The 22794-nt window shown below is 38.1% G+C and overlaps 2 protein-coding genes across 5 annotated transcripts; both read right to left on the bottom strand.

The window, feature by feature from the left end:
• Positions 1-2599: 2599 nt before the first annotated feature.
• On the bottom strand, positions 2600-14495 carry LOC145894401 (uncharacterized). 4 transcript variants are annotated; one of them, XM_082982979.1, is made up of 18 exons: positions 14306-14495; positions 13745-13919; positions 13146-13360; positions 12262-12370; positions 11859-11952; positions 10666-10767; positions 9981-10134; positions 9253-9456; positions 8610-8734; positions 7991-8162; positions 7122-7359; positions 6650-6819; positions 5739-5994; positions 5427-5536; positions 4657-4789; positions 3992-4209; positions 3375-3532; positions 2600-3177 (listed from the first exon to the last, which is right to left on the bottom strand). In XM_082982979.1, the coding sequence occupies exons 1-18, from the start codon at positions 14354-14356 to the stop codon at positions 3168-3170; spliced, it is 2694 nt and encodes an 897-aa protein (XP_082839105.1). In that variant the 5' UTR covers positions 14357-14495; the 3' UTR covers positions 2600-3167. The 4 variants fall into 4 exon arrangements, with proteins under 4 accessions (XP_082839105.1, XP_082839104.1, XP_082839107.1 ...); XM_082982978.1 differs by having other exon boundaries at positions 2600-3532; XM_082982981.1 differs by having other exon boundaries at positions 2600-3532; positions 4657-4750.
• A 1731-nt stretch (positions 14496-16226) lies between these two features.
• LOC145894336 (solute carrier family 22 member 3-like) lies at positions 16227-22780 on the bottom strand. Its single transcript, XM_082982888.1, has 10 exons — positions 22495-22780; positions 22227-22306; positions 21434-21676; positions 20743-20897; positions 19562-19733; positions 19280-19421; positions 18517-18847; positions 18247-18355; positions 17746-17876; positions 16227-17093 (listed from the first exon to the last, which is right to left on the bottom strand). Exons 1-10 carry the CDS (start codon positions 22702-22704, stop codon positions 16900-16902), a joined length of 1767 nt encoding a protein of 588 aa, XP_082839014.1. The 5' UTR covers positions 22705-22780; the 3' UTR covers positions 16227-16899.
• Between the last annotated feature and the right edge of the window lie 14 nt (positions 22781-22794).

Below are 22794 nucleotides of genomic sequence, written 5' to 3'. Positions count from 1 at the left end.
TTTGCTTTGGCACCGCCACAAATTACGTCACCATTAAACCTAAAACTGGACAACATGAAAGATCTCTTTCTCAGGAATTCCGTTTATCGTCACCCGGGATATGCGCCATTACACCTGATAGACAAATGCTGGCAGTTAGACGTTGGCCTCCGCCGACGAAAGGTGCCATTAACACCTGCTTTAATTGCGAGTTAATTTCATCATTGCGGTGAATTGGTGAAAACCCACACACGATGGGATTTGCTCTACTTTTCAGTGTCGACAGAAGTCACGCATTAGGAAACCGAACGTTTTTTATTAGTTTTATGTAAAATGCTGTTTGCTCTACGCCCTTTCCGCTCTTTTTTCGTATTTGAAAAAGTCTTTGTCTTTGATTTGTTGAAATAGGTGATACAGACGGTGGCTGAAAGTAGGCCTAATTTATAATTACAGGTATATCAAACGACCTTATGAGTCAAACCAGTTGGAATTTTATACAAAAATAACAAAAAGCACATGATAAATTGTAATGCGCTTTGTAAGTCCTTCAATGTAACGATTAAAAAGCTATTTTTTAAAAAAACATTAGTGGTTTAACTGTTTTCAGGCGGTTGTAATAACTTTATTACGCCAAATGGTATGCCGCCAAAATTTCAACATCCCCGTTATTTTCACGACGAAACATAGCAGCTCATTTTGTTTTCACCGTCGGAAAACCCGTAAAACGGTCGGCAGGTGTCGCCAGAGTGCTGACATCTTTTAGTTGTTGCTTGTCTTAAACTTTGGTAATTTCGTTTCTATAAAAACAGTGTACTACACTTCAGGAAAAAAGAAGTTGCATCACCACCGGTAGACGTCAGTAAAGTGAAGGCTGATTTCTTAAGTAGGTGGTACTTGCTGGCCCTAAAGCAATGCTTTCAAACCTTTTTTTATTCATAAATTATGAAGCCCTGTTTTGCAGTTTATCAAGAATATATCATGTTCATAAGATATGTTCTTAGTAGCTTAGTGGCCGTTAAAGATCTTGATAACCCTGAAGAAGTCTCGCCGGATGGCAGACGAAACGTTGGTTTCCAATAAACACTTTAGAAACTAAGTGCCAGAAGAGCAATTCTGATTAATTAGTTAAAGATCTTGCCAGCCAAATAGACAAAAGAGAATTTCCACATTGTGGTGATTTGTACGCTTGGCGTCGTGTTGTTTAGTTACCATAACTGCATCTTTTTAATTCGTAGTCCCACCACAATCAAATGCTTGCCAACTTACTTCAAAATTTATGTTTACATGCTATTTATAACAGACTGTTTCAATATTGATGGACCGGCCATGAGATTGGTTCATTAATACAACGTTTCCATGGCCACATTCGCACATGGCCCGATCGTATGCTCGGCACGAGCGAACAGGCGCAAAACCGCTTGCGTTTCCATATCCGTTTCGTGACCGTTCAGACTTGTGAATGTTGTGGAAAATACAGCCAAATAATGCTGTCTTTCTGGTTATCAGACGTAAACGAGTGCCGCAGTACATTGAATTCCCAAGAAAATTATAAAATACTGTCAAACACCACCAACCTTGCCTATTCCCACTTTATGTGGAAAAAAATAAGTTTAAAAACAGTTGTACACAAAATAACAGGTTCTGACAAACCACACAAAACTTTGACAAATTCATTCATAGGTGAGCATTCACAAGATCCATCTGCTTTCAATGGTTAGGTCCATGCACACATAATACTGTGCACCATGATCAAGCTCATGTGAAATTTCAATGACTGACCGACTTTATATGTCTGCATGAGCTTTAAATAATGCATTGTTTACAACACAGAGCATTTGTATGTGTTAACAAGTCATCAAAGTTTATGTGCTAACAAGGGAAGCATATGGTGATCCTTGTAGAATTGGAAGTTCCTTCAAATACAACTTGAATTCTGAACTTTCAAGCCAGTAGCTACATGACAAATTAATATCCATAAATTGACAAAACAGAATTAAATTGCAAATAATTAGTCATAAATGGTGAAGCTGTGACCTTTCTAATTTCATCAGCAACCTGCTGTACAGTGAGTCTACCACAATCCGGTTCATCGCATTTCTGCAAGGTGGCTAGTCACATTTTTGTCTTCCTGCAAGGATAATATTTTCAATAAATTGTTACTACTCAAGTTAACAACACTAACGCCATTCGTAGAACTATTTCTTATCATCACCACGACTGCACAGTTACAACGTCAACAAAACTGAAATCCATCGGACCGAGTACACTCCGCCTCAAACCATAATTTTGCTACCCTCGACTTTCAGAACCACTTCCCTAAACACTAGTGTTCTGTAAACTTTATGATGCCATACGTACCCACGAAAGTTGGAGTGGAACATTTTTAACATTGAGATCATTTGAAGTATCATAGCCTGCTAATTATAGTCTGATGCAATGAAGGCAAACTAAAATCTGATAATTTGGTGCACCCCCGTTACAATGATCCACAAATATTTTTTACGACGAAGTTTTGACTAACAGTCTATTGTCCAACTTTTACATTCATAAAGATTTGAGACCCCGAAGTCGTATTGATAAAGGAAATAACAAATATTAGAAATCAATTTATTACGTCAAGCTTTGTTTAATTAAAAGAAAACAAGACAACGAGCAAACAGCGGAAAGAAAATTGAAAACAACGCTTGCTAAAATGCGTTTAAAACTGAAAAGAAAGCTCATTGACGACGCTTCATGTGACATTGCTGCGTACCGCGTAACAAGAAAAAAAAAAGTTACAAAATTAATGTGGGGTCGAATTTACAGCAAGAAGTTATTGCACAAGACTGGCCGACATTCAAGCAACAAGGAATACTATTCCGATTCGTGTGTGAAAGTCAGTTTCCAATCACAAGCAAATTGTTTGTTCTTGATGGTGGATTGTCAGGGAATTTTGCAATTTTAGAATAACGAATGTCGGTTGCAAAATATATTAAGCACATTGTGTTTCCTAAATCCCACTAAATGGCTTTTTTGAAAGAAGGGAGAGTGTTATGGCTCGTTGTATGTCACCGTTGCGTTGTCATTACACACATGGATCCCTCCAAAGGGTTCCATGAGCTACTCACGTTCCACATCTTTAAATAGTAATGAATATTGAATCACAGCACGTTCGTTTGAAGTGTTTGGCGTGTTGCTTTCTTGTCAACCTAAATAACGCTGCAGCGAAAGAATGTACTTTAGTGAGATGGCTGAAATTTTTAAACGAAAATCTACGGATTAATTTGTTCATAATTGACATCATCGCCCAAACACATTTGCTCCTCATCCACTTTTGGCTAACCCCTGACCCCAGCTTCCTTGTACCAAGGGTCACAAAGTTCAAGGTCAAACAACATCAACAGTCGGTTTCGTACTTTCGTCTGTAAACTGTTGGTTTACGGAGCCTCGGGGGACCAAAGGCCGGAGTTTGTTCGAAATTTCTGCTTCTTGGCGACCGAGGTTCGGTGATGGTGATTTTCTCGTCAGTTTCGGACGCAAATTCGTAACCTTCCTCATCAGAAGAATTAGCTTCCTGCAAATACGCATTGTCAATTGAAACCCAGGTATTAACCCTTTAAATTGCAGGTTCGTTTTTCAAAGTTCTGCAGTCTGCAGTTTTGAAACAGTCAACTATTACTCAATATATAGCAAAAAGTTGTAGTAGTTAAATAAAAAAATTTTGTACAGTAATGATGTAGAGTATGAAATTTCCTTGCCAACCACCAAGTCCGTATATTTCAAAACTATAACTTGTTTTTCTGCTTGTTCGTCAATGTGAGTTGCGCAAACGAAACACGATAGTTAAACATTCTAAATAGTGTGTGGAGTAGTGTATTCAAATATTGTCTAACATTCCTAATGAATTGTAAAATACATTTTAGGAAAGTAGGTCTATTGTAAACAACTGCATATAAGCTTTATAGTTGTCCGGTCGCAAACCTCCCATGACATGGGTGTTTTGTTCTCCTACGGTATACGTTATTTTCCCCACCTCAACATGGGGAATTCCCCCACTGAATCTTGGTACATCATAGGGTGACTGAGTTTCACCAATCGATTTTCTCGGCTTTGGTACGGGTTTGTCGAAGGTCATCGCAGTGTATATTGATGGTTCCCACACTGGTAGTTGAGGTTTCACGTAATCATCCAACTCCTCGTCCATTTCTCCCACAGGTGTTGGCGGGTCGTTCGGCTCAGGTTCGATGTAGTCTAATAAAAAATACCAAATCTGATAAAAAATGAGGTTTTGGCAAAACTTTGACTATTGGTGTAATATTCCTCTTTTTTTATCCTTTTTTTTATTTATATCACGGTTATATCATTCTTTTTTATTTTACCAAGAACAGAATACGGTTTGTCGTCATCTGCGTTAAAAGTTAAAGATTTGCTATTGGATCCTAACATAATTCAAACAAATTAGAGCAAACTATTTTTACCACCGCCGCAGTCACCTTTTTATATGCAAGTCAATCATCGAGAAAAAAGACACGTAATCATAAAATGCAGTATTTCTAAGTTCGATAAAATGCACGACCGACAACACATAAGCTCAGACTACCCAGATCAATTGGTTTCCATTGAATTTCTCAAAAAATATGTTGCTGAATGCAACCTCAACGTTCTGTACAGGAATGACAGGAATAATTTTTTTCCTACCTGGCTCGTCTTCTTCTTCAATTATTTCTTTTACTTTTTCCCTCATGGGCGATGTGGGACTCTCAGGTTTATGGCGCTGGCATTTCGGTGCCACCTGGGTGTAATTGTCAAGAGGAGGTTTGAAAAGCATGTGCTGAAATAACAAGCAATTATAAACGAACCGATCATCAACTCTTAACGTTGATCAACTCTCTTATGCTAGGATTAATTAGGCTGATGGTGAAACGATTAAGCGTCTTGCACGATTTTGCAATAGGTCAATCCCAGAATAACGTTTTATGAAACATTCAGTGCAAAGATCCCAAGATCAAGACCACGTGCATTTGTCAATGGGAGATCAATAACTTACTCATACACCACTAGAAAACACGCTTTACAGCGAAAAGCGTACAGTAGGTATTTAAGAATATAGACGTGTTTATATATAGCATATGTCTCCCATTGACAACTTAGATTGGTCTTGGTATCGTGGCACTAAAGTTTTTATACATATATTTCGCTTATACGGCATCATCAGTATCCTTATTCATGTAGAATTCCTGTTTGGGTATTTATTTGACAAACGAGAGGACACATGTGGTTGGTATGCAACATTATTAAACATACATCAACCGCATGGGGTGCAAGGCAAAATACCCTTTAACGTATGTCTACTATGGCATGGATACTATGGCACAAAGGGAGATAGGCCCACATTTAACAACAATGGTAATTTATATTTAAAGATATCTGTATTGCAACCGGGCTTAAAGTTAAAGGAGTCACTAAACTGTATCCGAATTCGGGAATACCATCTTGGTGTAAATGTTTTCTTCTTCATCCTCATCCTCTCTACGCGGAACTTCCGGTGGCGTTAATTCTTTATATTCCGGAATACGACCTGTAACAATTTCACACTGGTTTTAATCATACATGCAACAGCCACGCACAGCCTATTGCCCGAGAATCGTGTTTAAACCACAAATATGATGACAGAAAAGATCAAGAAATGAGCCCTTGCAATGTGGTACTACGTTAGCATGAGGATATATTAAGTATAAGAATCAATATAAAGGACTGGTGGTTTTCCTAGTGGCTGTTACTTGATGTAAGAATTCTTGGGGAATGTTTCGGCAATCCTGTTTTCATTGGAGAAATATTGAGAGATCGGAGATTGGGACCAATGGGTTCAGACATTCGTCGATTTGTTGTGGGTAGTGGTGGCAATGTAGTTGGTCGTCCGGGTATTTCAGACGCTGAATTATGGCGTTTAACCGGAGGAATTTTTTCCTTTTTTGTCATTCTGGATTGCAGGCGGGCATTTGATCTGCGAAGGCTCTCCACGTCACCGTATGTTATCTGTAGTTTTAAAAAAATGTTTTTTTTAGTGAGCTGCAAGGGTCACTGTTTCGACTTGATATATTTCATCAGTGCAGCTATGGCGTGGTTTACATCAATGTTACCAACTAAATAGTCAAATAGGAGTTGAAAGTTACCTAAGCTTAGGATAAGGAAAATTCAAAATTGCTATAATTCTTTTTGTGTCTACAACCAATTTGTTGTGATGTTTCAGGTTGTTACCAAGAAACTTTCAATAGAGCATTCAAAAATAGATGTTTAAATAAAGTAAACGAACAAAACTTTCGTTGTGAAAGCAGTTTTTACAGACTGTAAATCTTGCCAAAATTATCTTAAAGTTTTTACAAAACTCTGCGCACACATATATGAATTTTGTGTAAACCATTGTTTCTCAGCCGTGCTTCTAATTGTTTATCTCGCTCTGGGTAAAAGTTTAAATGTTTTTTCATAGCACATCTGCTTTATCCAACTCAAATTCGTTTTTATCCTTCGGCTTTCCGCCTACAATTGCAGACTTTTAAATCACCTCTAAATCAGACCATAAGACGAAAGAAATCCAGTGTACAACATTTGATCAAATAAATGCGGTTTAAGCAGCACCGGCCTGAACCACAATGGATTCCATACATGGTCTTGTAAATTTTTGGTGACTTACAATTTCCACTGTTGGGAGTTTCTCATGACCGTTGAAGTTGGTGATGAACGGAACCTGAAGATTTCCTTCAGTTGATTCTACGGTGAGAGTTCCTCGGCAAGTTGGAACTTCCACAAGTTGATTTCTTCCTGCAGCGTCGGGACGGGCGGATCCAACAATTGCTGTAAATTCTTTAAAAGAAAAAAGTTTCACCTATCGTTTCTCATGGGCAGAATTTTAAGGAATCAAATTTTATCATGTGAGCGGCATGCAATGTTTCGACCCAGGTCATATTATTCATATTATTGGCTCCACATTACTTGTATAAATTATTCAATTTTGAAGAATTATTCTTGGTCATTTTTTATTTTTCTGTTAAGTCCATCACCAGCACATGTCAGGGTAGGCCACAGGGTAGGCCACAACCCCCAATGTAAGCCGATAGTTTAGCGATAAAATTGAGTGATATATTTCAAATTCATGATAAGTTTACCTGTTACTACTTCTTGAACAATAAAAGTTTTTTTGCCGAATAACGGATCGAATCCCAACCCCGTGTCACTCGAGGTGAGGCGCACGTGACACGGAAGCTCGTATTTGAACAGGTCACGTGCTTTTAATTCCTTGGGCGCTGATTGGTTGATGGGTTCAAACTTCCCGCACAAATAATCTGGGTAAGTTGCGGCGTGGGATGGAAGATCAGCCGCTGCTGATACCAAGCAGTGCACCAACTGCAAGACAAAACCATGTGTAAGTTAATGAGTTAAGTTTTATGCAAAGGCATGATTGGCAGAATCGCCTCACTGCGCAGGTCTTTACTTGGCGATCACAGCTATCGTATCGAGGTCATTAGGTTTGCAGGCTTCGCAGACCAGGCTTTTCAAAAAAGGAACTGCAATGCCTGGGCTGCGAAAGCCTGTAAACCTAATTATGTGTAAGTTATATGCACAAAAGTATTGTACACATTTATTGTTAAATTGTAGCTCCTTATGACATGCAAAATATCGTGCAAAACATTGTTTTGTGAATTGGTTAAAGTTGTGTTATTGGTGTTTGGATTACTTGTGCTTTAATTGGGAATAAATGCGCAAAAGATATAAGAGCCCGTGAAATAAAATGTCCTCGTTGAGGTTCCCACTTATTGCTTAGACATGCGTGTATACAAGTAAGTGGTGAGGAGCCCTCTATCATAACTAAATAGACTTGGACCATTGAAGAGACCAACAGCGCAAAAAAGCACACAATCCAGTTTAAACGGCGACAATATTGCAACGTTTTTTGTCATTTGAATCTAAACGCATTCGTACATACGGTGACAATCGTTGATCCACACTTAAAAATGTCACAAACAACGTGTTATACCCGTGTGGTGATTCCCCCAATTTCATTTTCCGTCATTTTTAAGAATTGAACAATCTCGCCCTCCCGACAATGCTCGAGTTGCTTTTCCTTGGGATATGACGTACGCTTCGTGACGTATTTGACGTCACCCATCTGTGGGATGTCGGCTACGGTCTCGTACACAGGAGGAATTCTGCGGTAAAAGCGTTATCACTTTCAAGTACCACGAGGTTGAGCTGCTCGCTAATGTTTTTCGAAACATTTGCTTCAAAACATTGAAATAAATCTTGCGTTGGAGCAGAGCATTTTTCCAGTAATAAGGCGCAATTGCAACTGAAAAATAGTGGATGTGAGAGGAATTACGTCACAAGGCACTCTACAGGTTTTCAACGTGTCGCAGGATAATACAAAAACATAATTTAAATATCTCCAAGTGGCCGCACAGGTTGCTACAACTTGACATCAGCATGTTTGGGGTATCAAGATACTTTCGAAATGTTAGTTCAAAAACGTTATTGCAATTTTTTCGACAAGTTCAAACATACAAAGGTTCGCACGAAAAGCACAAAAAAACAAACCGTGAAGAAAAGGTTCAGCAAAATAGGAATATCAACGAACAACTCTACGATATAACCCTCACGTTTTGAACAAACCGCCGTAGTTTGGGGTGACGAGATAATGTTGCATCTCAGGTGATGTGAGAAGGAGTTTTTGTATTTTTCTTACTCTGTGGATTGCGATGGTGTTCCTGTATCGTATTGGACTCTGAAACGGAACACAAACGTGGTCTAATTAAAACGAACCAATGCTCTTTTTGTTTTCTATCCATAACCACAACAATCCCTGTTAACTCCCACTTCAAACACCACCCCGACATGGGGGCAGATGCAGAAATTATCTCTAAGGCTGGCAGTTACCATTCAAAACTCAATGTGGCGTGATATAAATGAAGATACATGCGCCAGACAAACCACACTACTGATGAACGAAAATCAATCCCTTTCGTTTGTCAGCGCAGCGTCTTTTTTAGTGTTAAAAAGTGTAACAAATTGTAGGGAGACAAACGACCCCACTATGATTCATCGGAACTGCTCCCAACACGACAATGAGTCGGCCATGGTGATAATACATAACTTCTTCGTGAAATTATTGCTGTTATTACTTTATCAAATTTGGCAAGATTTTATCAAAATTGCCCCAAAAAATTGGTCAAATTTCCCATAAAAAAATACAAAATCATTATTCAAAGGATGACAAACCAAAAGAGGCCACTTCATAAATACCTGGATTTTTGATAAACTGGCAGTAGCTCCACTTGTTACAACAGCTGTTAACGCGAACCCAGACTTCGGTACAGGAAATATGGAATCCAGGTCCAGATCCTGAAGTTGAGAAGATGTGCCTTCAGACGAATTTCCGCTACTCGAACGTCTTTTATGCTCGGTAAACATTCTCGCATCCCCCGCGTTGTAATCGAGTACTTCCACCTGAGAGGTAGGTTTTAAACAGGAGTTGTTTTCATGTACTATACCCCATAATTACTTGCATGTATTTGTGCGCAAGGAAAAACGAGATTAATTTAACCAAGGTATTCTGGCATGCGGTCAATCCTGCCTTTTATCTCTAACCGGCGTTGCATCTGCCATCTGGTTGTTTAGAAAGTATAAGTGAAAAGATACGGTTTTTGTTTGTTCAGCAGTAGTTGCAGTCTACTTATACAACAAATTTTTTTATAGGTTTTTGTTTGTTCAGCAGTAGTTGCAGTCTACTTATACAACAAATTTTTTTATAGGTTTTTGTTTGTTCAGCAGTAGTTGCAGTCTACTTATACAACAAATTTTTTTATAGGTTTTTGTTTGTTCAGCAGTAGTTGCAGTCTACTTATACAACAAATTTTTTTATAGACCGTGGTAATTCTACCATGGAAAGTGTGAGACAAACTTTTCCACAGAAAACAATAAACAAATTGCTCGTAGTTTCAAATAACGGGAAACTTAAAACTCTGACTCACATCCATTTTAAATGATCCCGAAATAACGATATCGGAGCCAGGTAGAGAACATTTGAGTGCGTAGACAATTTTAATCGGCACCATCTCAATAATTCTGTTCCTCCAATGGTTTGGGATCATCCAGTGTTCATCGTATTTCTTCGGTTCATCAACGCTGAAAAAAATCGCGTTTTGAAAAGTTTTCATCTGTTTCAAAAACATTTACTTGTCCGGGTCATTGTTAGTTTTTACATTTTTATAAAGTTTTCATGCGATTGTTTGAATTGACCGCCTCCAATCTGCCATATCATGACCACTTAAATGCAAACATTATAGCTTTCTATATTGCAATGGTGTTTAAATAATGCATGCTCTTGTATGATAGATGGGATCGACTTATACTGCGTAGGCCTTGGCGACCTCATTTGTCACATATTGACCGCATCGCGCTGCTGTTACTATCAGGCATTGTAGTTTTAGAGGAACTGCCCGTGTGTCATTGAAATTGACGTACATTAATGGCAAAATAAAATCTACTTTAATTTTCAAGCCACTAGGACAAAAAAACGATCATATGATGAGGTTTTTGGGGTGGCAGCCAAGCTTGATCGAAGCAAACTTTTTGTAACAATACTGCAAAGACTTGCGACAATTAAAGTACACAGGGTTTAGGAATAAAAGCTGGTAATCAGTTTATGGCGCATACCTTGCCGCTCTGGATTTAGCCTTTTTTCTTTTAAACAACACGGGGAATGTCGGCGTTTGCTCTTTCTCTGGAGGTTCCTCGTTTTTAGTGAGGAGTCGAATTCTGTAAAAAAATACCAACAAAACTCTGAGAATAAAGACACTGGCTCATACTGTTAAAAACATGGACCAGTCCCTTTATTCTCAGAATTGTAGGTAGATCCATAATTAGTGTTACCGACAAAACAGTTTTCTTGTATGTACATACCAAACCATCTTTAAAACGTTGCGTTTGTTGTACATGTCATGCTGAGTGTTGGATAAAGTGCACTGTCAAGTGTTGAAAGAATCGTAGTGAAGCCTAATTAGCGGCTAAGTTTTGTTTGCATACTTACATGGCATGCTTTGTGAAATGAATTTAAACTATTTTGCAAAATAATACAATTATAATTTAACAAGCTTTAACGCACAGTTGTGAAGTGATGAAAACTAATGTAAAGTCTATAAACAACTTACAAGTAGAATGCAGGCAAATAAGATGTGACCAACTGTATCTTTTTTTAGTATAACGATAAACAAAATGCGATCAAACTTATTTTGAACATATAACGACAACGAATAGTCGATGTTATGCATTTGTGAGGTGAATAAGGCAAACACAGTAACATCTCGTTTTCGCCAACCGGTACAGCATGCAATTTTGTACGATGTAGATACTGTCCAGTGAGTATATACAAACTTAATCTAGAGTGCACCCCCACATTCTTGTCAAAGAACACAAGCGCTGCCGGCTTAAACTTCACCCACACTGCGTTTGTTATTACAACGAAAGTTGTAACTAAAAAATCCCCTCGCACTGTTGCGGATTGTTCAAGTTCCAGTGTGGAACGAACTTTCAGCCTCGAGATCCACTTTCGGTTTCTCCGAACGCTCAGACTCGTTTGCTTTGGAGCTCACGTGACTTCAAACGTCATAACAACACTAGGGAAGGACATAAGCGTCGGAAACGCTAGACTTTAAGCCTTTTATCACTCCGACGATGCTAAAGTATTGCTGGACTATGCATTTTACGACTTCCTATTCAAACTGTTCAACAAGTTTCTCTATGAGGAAAACAGGCTTCAGGCGCAGTTTTTCATAACACACAAATCCCTATGTTTGTTAAAGATATTTTGAATTATTCAGCACCAAGTATTAGGTTGTTACAGGACTTACTTCATTCTTCCCATTTGTGGCGTCCAGTACTTGGACAATTCCTTTAGCCTGTATTCCTTCATGCTCAGTGGCTCAGCCAGAGGTGATACGATATCTTGCAAATAACAAGAAACTCATCATATTATTTCACATTCCCAAAACAACAAACGTTCCTCTTTTGTCAAAAAAAACAATTACTGCGCCGTTCAAAGTCATGATATAGGCAAGAAAGAACAAAAATGCGTTCATTGGTAATCCATATAACGCGTATGTTATTGGTCGCAAATTGGGTCAGTGCAATTAAACCATTAACCTGATACCACACTGGCAAACAAACAATGTTGACCTATGGTTTGACTTTGTTTAGTTTCTGTTTCTCGCCGCCAGTTGCGTGCTGTACAAAGTCGAAAACCCACTAAATCACCTGCGTTCATTTGAACAAACTTCTTCTCCAGTTCAGACGGCAGCATGAGGTTTTGTCCGTGTCTCTCTGTCTTTACCTCCAAGAACTCGGCTCCAGAAGAGTCTTGGAACTGAAATTGAGAAACAGGTCAGCTGATGAGAAGTTTTTTTTCGGAAAGATCCTGAAATTTAGTGACTTCCACACAACGAAATACTTTACCAAACCTCTAACCAAGCATAGGATTTAAATCGATGTTTCCCAACCTGGGGTTCACAGACCACGAAAGAGTCCATTGGGTTGTTCCAGGGGGCTTGTAAATGTGTGAGATTTCAATTATGACACTGTTACTCATTTTCTTAAACAACTTCACTGTATTGGGTCATCATTACCACAGTAACTCCATATAAAGTTATTATTTATCTTGACAAATATTCGCTGCCTGAAAAGCGGCGTAAGGATTGAAATCAGTGGCGGGAACTTTACTTTCGTTGACTTTGCTCGACTTTCGACCATCGGGCATTGTTGAAAGTAAAAAAATATTCATGCTGGAACTATTGAATTTACACAAAAACATAAAACCATTGTAAATTACTACTGATGCCGCCAGGTTGTATTGCTGCAAAACGTCGATATAATAAAATTATTGCCAGAAGAGTCGTATTGCAAGCTATAAAACCAGCATTGTGTTTTCGTATACTTGGTGAGCTTTATTCAATAAGTGAATAAATTTACTAAATTTAAGTTTTACATAACTATTTGGGACACAACAGCAGTTGAATTCTTACCGGAACGGCGTAGCGGCAAAGTAAGAATATACTTTTACTTTCAGCTCTATACCATCGGGTTTAACCGAAACAAGAGCAAACTTTATACAATTGCTACGTGACAACACTCTGGCAACCGACCTTGCTCAACACTTGTAGTCTGTCCCAAGCTTGTATTTGAACCTTTCCCACGGTGAATTGCGTCACGGAGTAGATGACGTCATCGATTGCTGGGAATATGTCGAGCATCTCACACACTGAACCAAAAACTTTCGAGTTGGTTTGGTTGTACATGGGAACAACCTTGAAAAGGCACGGAAGGTCAACGGGTACTCGTATGCATTCCTCATCTTCGTCTGCAATTGAATGTGGGAATGTTACGGGAGTTGTAGAAACATTTAACTTTCCAGAACGAAAACGGAGACCCAGAACAACACATTTGGGTCAAATTCTCCAGAATGCCTGAGGTTAAGCAATTGAGCTAACTGAATAAAACCATACGCTGTACGTTCTCCCCAAACTACACTTTGCATTCGCTAAAAACACAACAACACAGTTTAAAAACCAACACAAAAAAAGAATGTAAAATTCTATCTACACCATCCGTTTTAATTACACGGAGCATCAAAACGCTTTTTATTAAAAACAGTGACATCACCATGACGTCATGTTTAATAGGGGGAACAACCGGTTCCGCATATAAATTGCAATATATGGTGTAGGAACTCGTTTGATTTTACCTTCTATGCGTTCTTCAGCTACGTTGAGTTGGACCTCCTTGGTCTTGGCTTCATAGACGATCAGCTCGTCGCCCACGCGAAAGTCGATATCATCTCGATCGGCAAGCTCGTTTATCGACCACACACGAATCTTGATCGGGTTCGCACCAAAGAAACTTCTGTGCAATTTATCCACCTACAACGTACATTATATATTGGAGTGGTAAACGTAGCTGTACACAAAATCGAAATAAATTTGAAGTGGCTGATACAGCTAGGCTGCAATGCCTGGGCTGCGAAGTCGGTAAACCTAATGATCTCGACACGATAGCTGCGATCGCCGTGTAAGGACCTGCGCAGTGGGGCGATCCTGCCAATCATGCATTTGCACAAAACATTACTGCGTTGTCAAACTCGTAAAAGGTATAGTTATATGTCGTTCAGTACGATCTTATCTAATAACTCAGGAATTAGTTTTTTACAAAATGTTATTGTTTTCATGTAAGGAAGACAAAACCACTCACGCAACTTCCCATTATGTTGGCCCGCTTTTCCAACACAGCATATAAGACGACAACTTACCACTTTGCTCCAAGATATTACGTCACTGCCGTTCCGAAGTCGACTGCACATGACGTCACATCGATAAGAAACCACGCATAAACAATTTGAGTAGAGTTAATGATTTGACATACAACAAGTGTCTACGTAAGGATGCCAAAAACTTGGAGTGTAAAGCTTTGTAGAAAAGTACTAATCAGTTAAACTAATGTACCCTAAAAGTAAAGTAAAATAAATTGGGTAACAAGGTTGTGAACAGCAAACTTTAATATAAGAAAATGTAATAAATCAAATATAAAAAATCCCCCCTCGGCATAAAAAGAAACCCGTCTAAAAGTAGAATTGCAAGCAATAAAATGCACGCCAATGCGCACAAGTAAATTCCCCGTCGATCGCTGCCTTGTGTCAACATGGATCTGAGACTGAGAGCACGGACGATCACAGCCTGCCCTCTAGACTGTTATTGTATTTGTCTTTCAAACCGAAAGCAACTGGAAACATTGTTAACCTCGCACAGCATTGTTTTTTTATTGGCAGGACATGTCGACGACAGAATCAGTTTGTCCGTCAAAAACATAACCAAAAACCGCTGGCGCAAGGCAATTTGTACTCACGCATTGAACGTGGGTGTACAAGGTTTATTTTTGTTTCTAGTACACGGTTGGTTTGGTAATTTCCTGCTAGTTTCAAGGACATAAGTTGCGGAATGTTACGCTCTGTTGCATCTCGGTAAAACTCTGCTGGTGCATCAGGCTTTCTGTCTGCAAAACTTCCTATTCTGTTTAACGTTGCTTTGTTTTCAATGCTTTCACTTGACCTCGCGTATTCATATAACCAAGCTCTTTTAACAACATAGAAAAGTCAACTAACGAACTAAGAAGGTTTTCTTTTCCGTATGAAAATACATCAAAACGTACAGGTCTTCTAGGGGCACTACATATTCAACAGACACAACTGCTAACTTCCCTGCATTATAATCCTGTTTTATGTCAAACTCGGAGAAACCAAACCCTCGCGAAACGCAACCTCAACAGCAACTGGGACGACTGACTTCGTTCCTCTTGTCGTCACGCGAGCAAACCGACTGGGACTTGCCATGCGCAGTCGTGCGTGACATTTTTACACAGAAGAAAAATCCCCTCTCTGTGGTTGTACAATGTCGCTGCCGAACAGGTGACGGCTCAAAGGTTGATTCAATAAAACTGCGCAGCTGCAGGCAGTGCATTGTGGTTATACACATGCTTCGCAAAAGCTGTTATAAAGGATTACACAGTTACAAAACCACACATACCCAGTTAATGTGCCTGTTTTTTACTGGTAACTTGATTACCTGCCTCTTTATGTGTGCATGCAACACAATAGGGATTATTGGGATAAAGGGATCTGTTCGTCACAAGAAATGTACCAATAAACTTTAGCGCTAAGTTTCGTTTGCATTGTGCTAAACAACCTGGTAGAGAAAACCGTTTGACAATCTCGCCAAAACTTACCAGCATTGTGGTTTCTACTGTATCCCTACCTAAGATGAATATTGTTGATTCCGTCACTCTCCCTCGTTGAACAATGAAGGTATTTGGAATCAAGCACCTTGCTTGTCAACATTTAATTTGTAAACCCGATAGCAATAATACATAGCTGTGGATACAAAAAGCACTTCCGTTTGACAAAACGCATAAGTTAGCCTTCATACCGTAGTCAAGTTGTGTTACAGAAAAACCTACCTACAATAAATATGTGATGCTTACTTAATTAACTTTATACAAATGATGTATTCAACATAAGGGGGAAGCAACCTGGACTTAATTCTGCCACGCTTTGGAGTAAATTTGTCAACGGTTGGCTGACTCTAGACAAAACACGAGCATAATACCACATGCCTCTATCTCCAGGATTCTGATACATTTCCACAGAAAACATAGAAAGAGTGAATTTATTGGGTTACACCAGCTCAATATTTGTGGAAAAGGGGTTTGAGCAAAAAGTTTGGCGACAAAAATTTTTGGAATAAAATTACTTTTAATTCACGTTCGGTTTTTGTAGCGGTGTTGAATTAAATGCACACACGCGCACCATGCACTGATCAAAGGTTTTCAAGCTTATCAAATTTCATTTGTGTTTTAAGTGTTGTAGTATTTTGCATAAAAACAGTGGATACCAGTACACGTGTTACAACATACACGGCCAATCTGCGGCCTACAGGGCATATCTGGCCTGTTCGGTCTTTTAATATAAAAGTTTTTCTGTAAATTAAGCGAAAAAAATTGTGTCAATTTTCTAGTGTTTTAGAATTTTTTTTGTCCATACCGTGGTTTGATGAAATATGCGTTGAACATTATTTTAACTTTTTTGTTACTTGGGCCCACGCGTCAAAGCGTTCACATACACGGCTGTGTTGTATGACAGAAAGCTTTGCATTGCACGATGGTGTATAACAATCGACGTGATGGGGTAAATTATGTAACGCTGCTGCATATTTTTCATCGGAACGCTAATAATGGTGGATACTACCAAAGCACATTGAGCCGGAAGGAGTACGCGATAGGTTTCGACGAATTATGAAATGGAGGCACGATCGACCAACAAACAAGCGTGTTGAAAATCTAGTTTGTTTCAGACTAGAAAGGGGGCAGGATCACTGCAGTTTTGTCACGTTTCGCATCATTGCTAGGCCGCCTGCAGGTTCTCAAAAACTGTGGCACGAACTGCTGAAGTAAGGTGACGCTCCGTTGACTGAACAACTTCTCTGTATCTTCCAATGTTTCGGGAAGTTTGCGTCCTTTTGTTTCGGGAAGAGTGACGATCAGAATTCCTGAAAACACGATGTTTGTTGTTTTGGGCAACTTTGCAAATAATGATACAAACGATATTTGCAATTTAATTGTAGCACTTCTACCTTAAGTCATAAATTAAATTGTGACGTCATAATAGGCGTAACTTGTTCCACTTTTATCGCTTTGATGTTAATAAAAGCGCAAATTTACATGACGCGGGCCAAAAAAAATGGGATATGATTCGCCAAATTTGGCCCACGGGTTGTCATGTTTACCCCTAAAGGCGGAAAAACGTAATCAAAAAAATGTCTGAATTGTAATAGTGACCAAAAAAAACAAAGGGTTTAGACACATTTGTGTTCATTATGAGTCATTCACCAACAGTGATATAGGCAATGTTATGATTCCGTCTGTGGCGTTAAGTTTTTGCAAAAGGTTTTGTTTCTCCAATTCAACCACCGAACTTTATATTTGTGAGCAGAATGTTCATTATTATACAAACTTGATGACAATAATCCAACAACTCTGGTTAAAACAACTTCCCATTGACAAAACACGTAGATTTTGTCTTCAAATCGTACTGAAGTTGTGTAACAGAAATCCACAGTTCGAAAGGCCCAGCAGTGCTCACAATCAACATGTAACGCTTACCTAATTAACATAGTTCAAACTGATGTCTCTATAACAAACCTGCCAGTGCAGCGATTCCGCCGAAGACAACGTAGGGGAGATTTTCGTTAATTGAATCCAACATAAAAATCAGAGTGGAAGCCATGGCACCCAACCTGGCGCATCCGCTGCAAATTCCTACTCCGTTCCCCCTGTATATGAAACAGCACAGTATAGAAAGTCCTATTGCAGCAATAACAAATGAACAGCAGACCAGTTAAACGGTTTATAGATGTACAATAAAATTTCAGAAACAAATGTTATTATCATTCTGAAACATTTCAAGTAAGCTGCAGACAGACGGAGCCAAGCATCTCGTTTCACACTTGGAAAATTTGTCAAAAATTAACTATGATTAGGCAAGAAATACTTGCAGTTGATGCACGCAATAGAAATACCGCCAAATATGCTAATCACCATAATCAAACGTTTCGAACACTGCACTTCCTATAAAGCACATTACCTCTTAAACGTAAGCTTGCTAAAACTGCCATGACGTTTTAATATACGTTGTATTGTTACCTTAGTGGGGTAGGATACAGTTCTGAGGTATAGAGATAAATGCAGCTGAATGTTGCAGACGAACCGAATTTTCCAATCAGAAACAATGCTGTTTTTGCAGCTATTGCACCTTCGAAATAACGCAAAAGTATGGGTCATCAATTGCTATTGTTTAACTTGTAATTGTCAGTATTCACTTGAACTGAAAAACACAGTCGCACTTGGGTAAACAAGTTAGCAGTAATGATAAAAAAAATAAAATATCACTGTTTCTCTATTACTTTCACTCACCCTTGGGAAAAAAATTGAGCAACAATAGACTGACCCCACATAACATATTGCTCACAAAAATAGTTGGACGTCTTCCCCAGGTGTGAATCAACACCGCAGAGCCGAGATACGCTGGAAGTTCAATTAGCCCAGATAAGAAAAAGTTAAGAAATGGATTTCCATCCAATTTCGTTGCATTCAGTGTTAGGCCGTAGTACAAACAGGTGACAGCAAACCAATTGTAGAAGAGGATAAGAGATATAATACGTAGTTTCGGAATGCAGAACAAGTCCACAGTGGAGGTTTGTTCGATTAGCTGTGACTCCTCTGGCACAAGCTTGTTGTTCTCATCCTGAAAAGTAAAATATTTTGTAATTACAATAAAGAAAACTGAAAATAGGTAGCAGAAAAAAAACTTGGTGTAGGCCGTTTTTTCACTGGAAGAACAAGCAGTTTTGTATTCAATTACAATAATGTTGGAAAAAATAATTGGCACATAAGTATATCGAATCATTGTGTTGTCCCAGACACCAAAAAATTTAATCATTGAGGAATCATACAGTTTTTGGAAACAGATTTTTAGAATGGATCTTAAAGACTACCTCAAGGTTATTGCAATTGTAGTTTATGGTAATTGATCTATATCCAAGTGAATTACATATTCAGCATATTTTAATAGTCTTTACATTCTGAACCCATGTAACTTAAACAATGGCCGTGAAAGGTTTCATTGAACCAGTTTGTATTTTAAACAATTTCAAACAACTTGGAAAGATATTCAAACCATGGACAAGTGGATTGTGTCCGATAGATTCAAAAACTCGTCTATTTCTTTTCCATTAGTTGCAGCCATCATACGCAGGGTTGCCTCAGCACGATCACTTTTGTTTTTTGACAGCAGCCACCTCAGAGACTCCCCTGAAATCCTACAAGTCATACTCACAAATATTAAATAAAAAACATTAGAAAAACAAAAACTGGCAGTCATTATTTACAGAAATCAACAATAAACATTTTGATATTTTAAAAACTTTGTTGACAACAAAAAATATTGTATGGAACTCACCAAATATAAATTGGGAGCAGAGCAAGTAATGGCAGAGAAACAGCCAGATTTAAAAATACCCAGTTTCGTTGCAAGTACCCACATAGAGCAAGTAGCATAAAACCAACCGAAAAAGTGCACTGAAGAATCCCTGCAATTAGTACGCGATGCTCATCTTTTGTAATTTCCATCACTGCCGACACAAAAAAAAATAATTCCTGCTTTTTTAAGGAAATTTTGTACCTTCAAAAACCTTTATTAAAGAATGGACAATTTTCTGAGCAAGATTATGTTTGAAAAAATATGAAGTTTTTATTTAAACTTTACTACTGTATTTCTGTGTGACAAGCAAGAAAAAAAAATGCAGAACACACTTTGAACTTCAAAAACGCGAATTTATGTTTTGTCAACTGGCAATAACTTTTATCTGCAAACACCATGTATGACATTTATGGCAGCATGTGATTTAACACAGGGTTGTTGAACTTGTGTAAACACAAACAAGTGCAAGGTCATAAATTATCTCTGCAAATGAGGGATGTTTGACATGTCATGCCTTTGTGCACCAGCATAGCTTCACTCTAGCAATGCGATGTGTGTGACTTGGTTACACACAATCAGAGTTAATATCTTATTGGTTCTAACAGTTACAAAAGAAAAATACATAAAGTAGTGTGGGTTTTATTTGGACTGCTATAATGGTAACCAAGCATGTACCTATGATATAAATACATGATATACATATAAGTCAATACCGTATACATGACTACAATTCCATGTCAGCTTCAAAATCACATACAGAAAAACTAAATCAATTTAGGTTCTAGAATTAACACTGAGAAAATCTCATTGCGTTGAATGAGATTTTCATATAAATAAAACTTCTATTACAATAATGTCAGCGACGCTGAAATTGAAAAAGGTTAACCCCATGTTTACATTATGCCTGGCAACCTAACTGGGAAGTCAGTGGTAATTTTACATCCCTCATATTAAGTACTTTAAACCAGGTAACCACAATCAGTATTGAATAATATACTGTTGCTCAACTCAGGTATAAGCTGGTATAAACAATTTCTACTTTATACTAAGCAAATATATACATATGGTCATCGACCGAAAGCCTGCCAGGGTAGCTTGGTTCCAAGAAACCGTAAAGTTTAAACTACAGAATAATATACTTACAGTATTATTATACTTACCATACACATATCCTGTGACACAGAGACCTATTCCACCGAATCCAGTAAACAAATGAACCATGGCATACATCCAATAGTTTATGGCAGTGGAGCTAATACATGCAGCAACAACAATGATCACCAAAGAAATGGCGAAAAATGTTCTCCTACCCCACCTAAAGCATAAAATTTAATTCACACAAAAGGTCAAAGAAATACAAAATTCCTGTTGCTGCCAGGCATATTGCAATTAAAAATGTACTGATCTTCTGTACCCTGCGTGTTTCAGTGTGATTGACTTGTTGCATTTTACCTGATGAAGTCTCGCCGCATGGCAGACGAAGCATCGTAAAAATACATGCCAGAAGATCAGTACATTTTTAGGTCAAAGAAATATCTGCATGTTTTGAGCTCCAGGAGCTTTCCTTAGTTACTTATTGATACAAAAGACTACTTTTTCATCAATGCAAAATCACACACTATGATGTAGAAAAAAATAGTATAAATGACACTGGATCTATGCTTGAACCAAGCTAAGCTACTCTGATAGGCTGTAGAGTTCCCAGAAACTTAAAATGCCTCTATGGGTGAAATAAGCTTTTATGATATAAAATGTTTACAGTCTTTTTTTTGGTTGGCAGTTTCAGTGTTACACACAAACATCAAGACAGTGTTATTATAATACAATTGTGAATGTTTTTCATTTACTTACTTGTCTGATGCGATGCCACAAAGCATTGCCCCAAAAAACACCCCAACCATGAGCAAAAACTGGGACATAGAGGTTTTCCACCCATCGCCACACACAAGATCAAATTCAGAGACAATGGTGGATTGGTAAACAGACTGGTCATACGTCCAGCTTGTACACTTTTCTGTTGTCAAGTTGGTATTGATAATCCCACTTTCCCAGTATGAGCAATTTACACTGTTAATTAGGGCACTTTCAGAGTACCTAGAAATGTATTGAGATGTTACAAAAGGTGATAAAAAATTAATTTTTAGACCACAGATTCTTCATTTATAAAGTGAGTACTTGTTGTTGTTGTATAGCTAAATTGTTCAGAGTGTGAATGTTACAGGAAACACTCAAAGCCTCTCAGATTCAAAATTTGCTTTAATTTGCATGAGAACCATTTTATTGATTTCCCACCGCAGAAAACAGAGTGTAGCAGGAAATTGTACAACTTTAATTCTCCTGTTTTTTGTCAAAAGAGAAACAATGACTGCTCCCACTATTCCCAGCACAATGTTATTTGGTTCTAATACATTTCATATGCTTAAAGATTTACAACTTCAGTTGCATCAATAACAAATAGTATTGTTGGACGGCAAACAGTGAAAATGTATTCATGTATGTTGTTGAATGTGGTAGGATTTATTAATTGATACCTTAGACTTTTGATAAGAAACAGAGGTTAGACAAGAAACGTTAAGAACATATAAATACATAATACATATACGTTTTGCGAGGTTTAAAGTAAATCAGTATGTAACAGTATTACCTCTCACACGCTACAGTTTTGTTTTCTTTTTTGGGAGAAATTAAGCTGTTTTGAAGGTCCGTCCAATTGAAACCACATTTCTGAAAGAAGCAAAATTTAAGCAAGTGAAGTAAGCATGCAAACATAGAAAGTAACACTGTTCTAACTGAAGGCAAAATAAAACAAAAGGTAAAACTTTAGATGTGTAAGTGTTGTAACAGAAAAAAATAATTTAATGATGCAAAACGATCAATATATAACAAAAACAAACACAAAGTTCATGCTGTACCTCAGATATGTTTGTTTTTATCTCTTCACTGACTGCACAGGAGAAATCCATTTTAGCAGTCAAAAACACTGTGCTGGCAATATTCATTGCACCAAACACACATATTATAAACATAACAACATGCGATCTGATTGTAAACTTATCAAGCCATCCAATATGGCCCATTATTTCAAAAAAACGGGACTCCAGCACAAGTTGCATGTTAGCCATGATTCCTTAGCTCGAAACCAAGCTTTGCGATATTCAATGACAATTCCTTCACAAAAAAGGAAATTCGTGTGTCAACGACATTGCATTTAT

The sequence above is a fragment of the Ascidia mentula genome, chromosome 3 (genome assembly GCF_947561715.1).
Source record: "Ascidia mentula chromosome 3, kaAscMent1.1, whole genome shotgun sequence".
Taxonomy (NCBI): domain Eukaryota; kingdom Metazoa; phylum Chordata; class Ascidiacea; order Phlebobranchia; family Ascidiidae; genus Ascidia; species Ascidia mentula.
The sequence above is the reverse complement of the archived record's forward strand: the minus strand, read 5'-3'. Positions and strand labels throughout refer to the sequence as shown.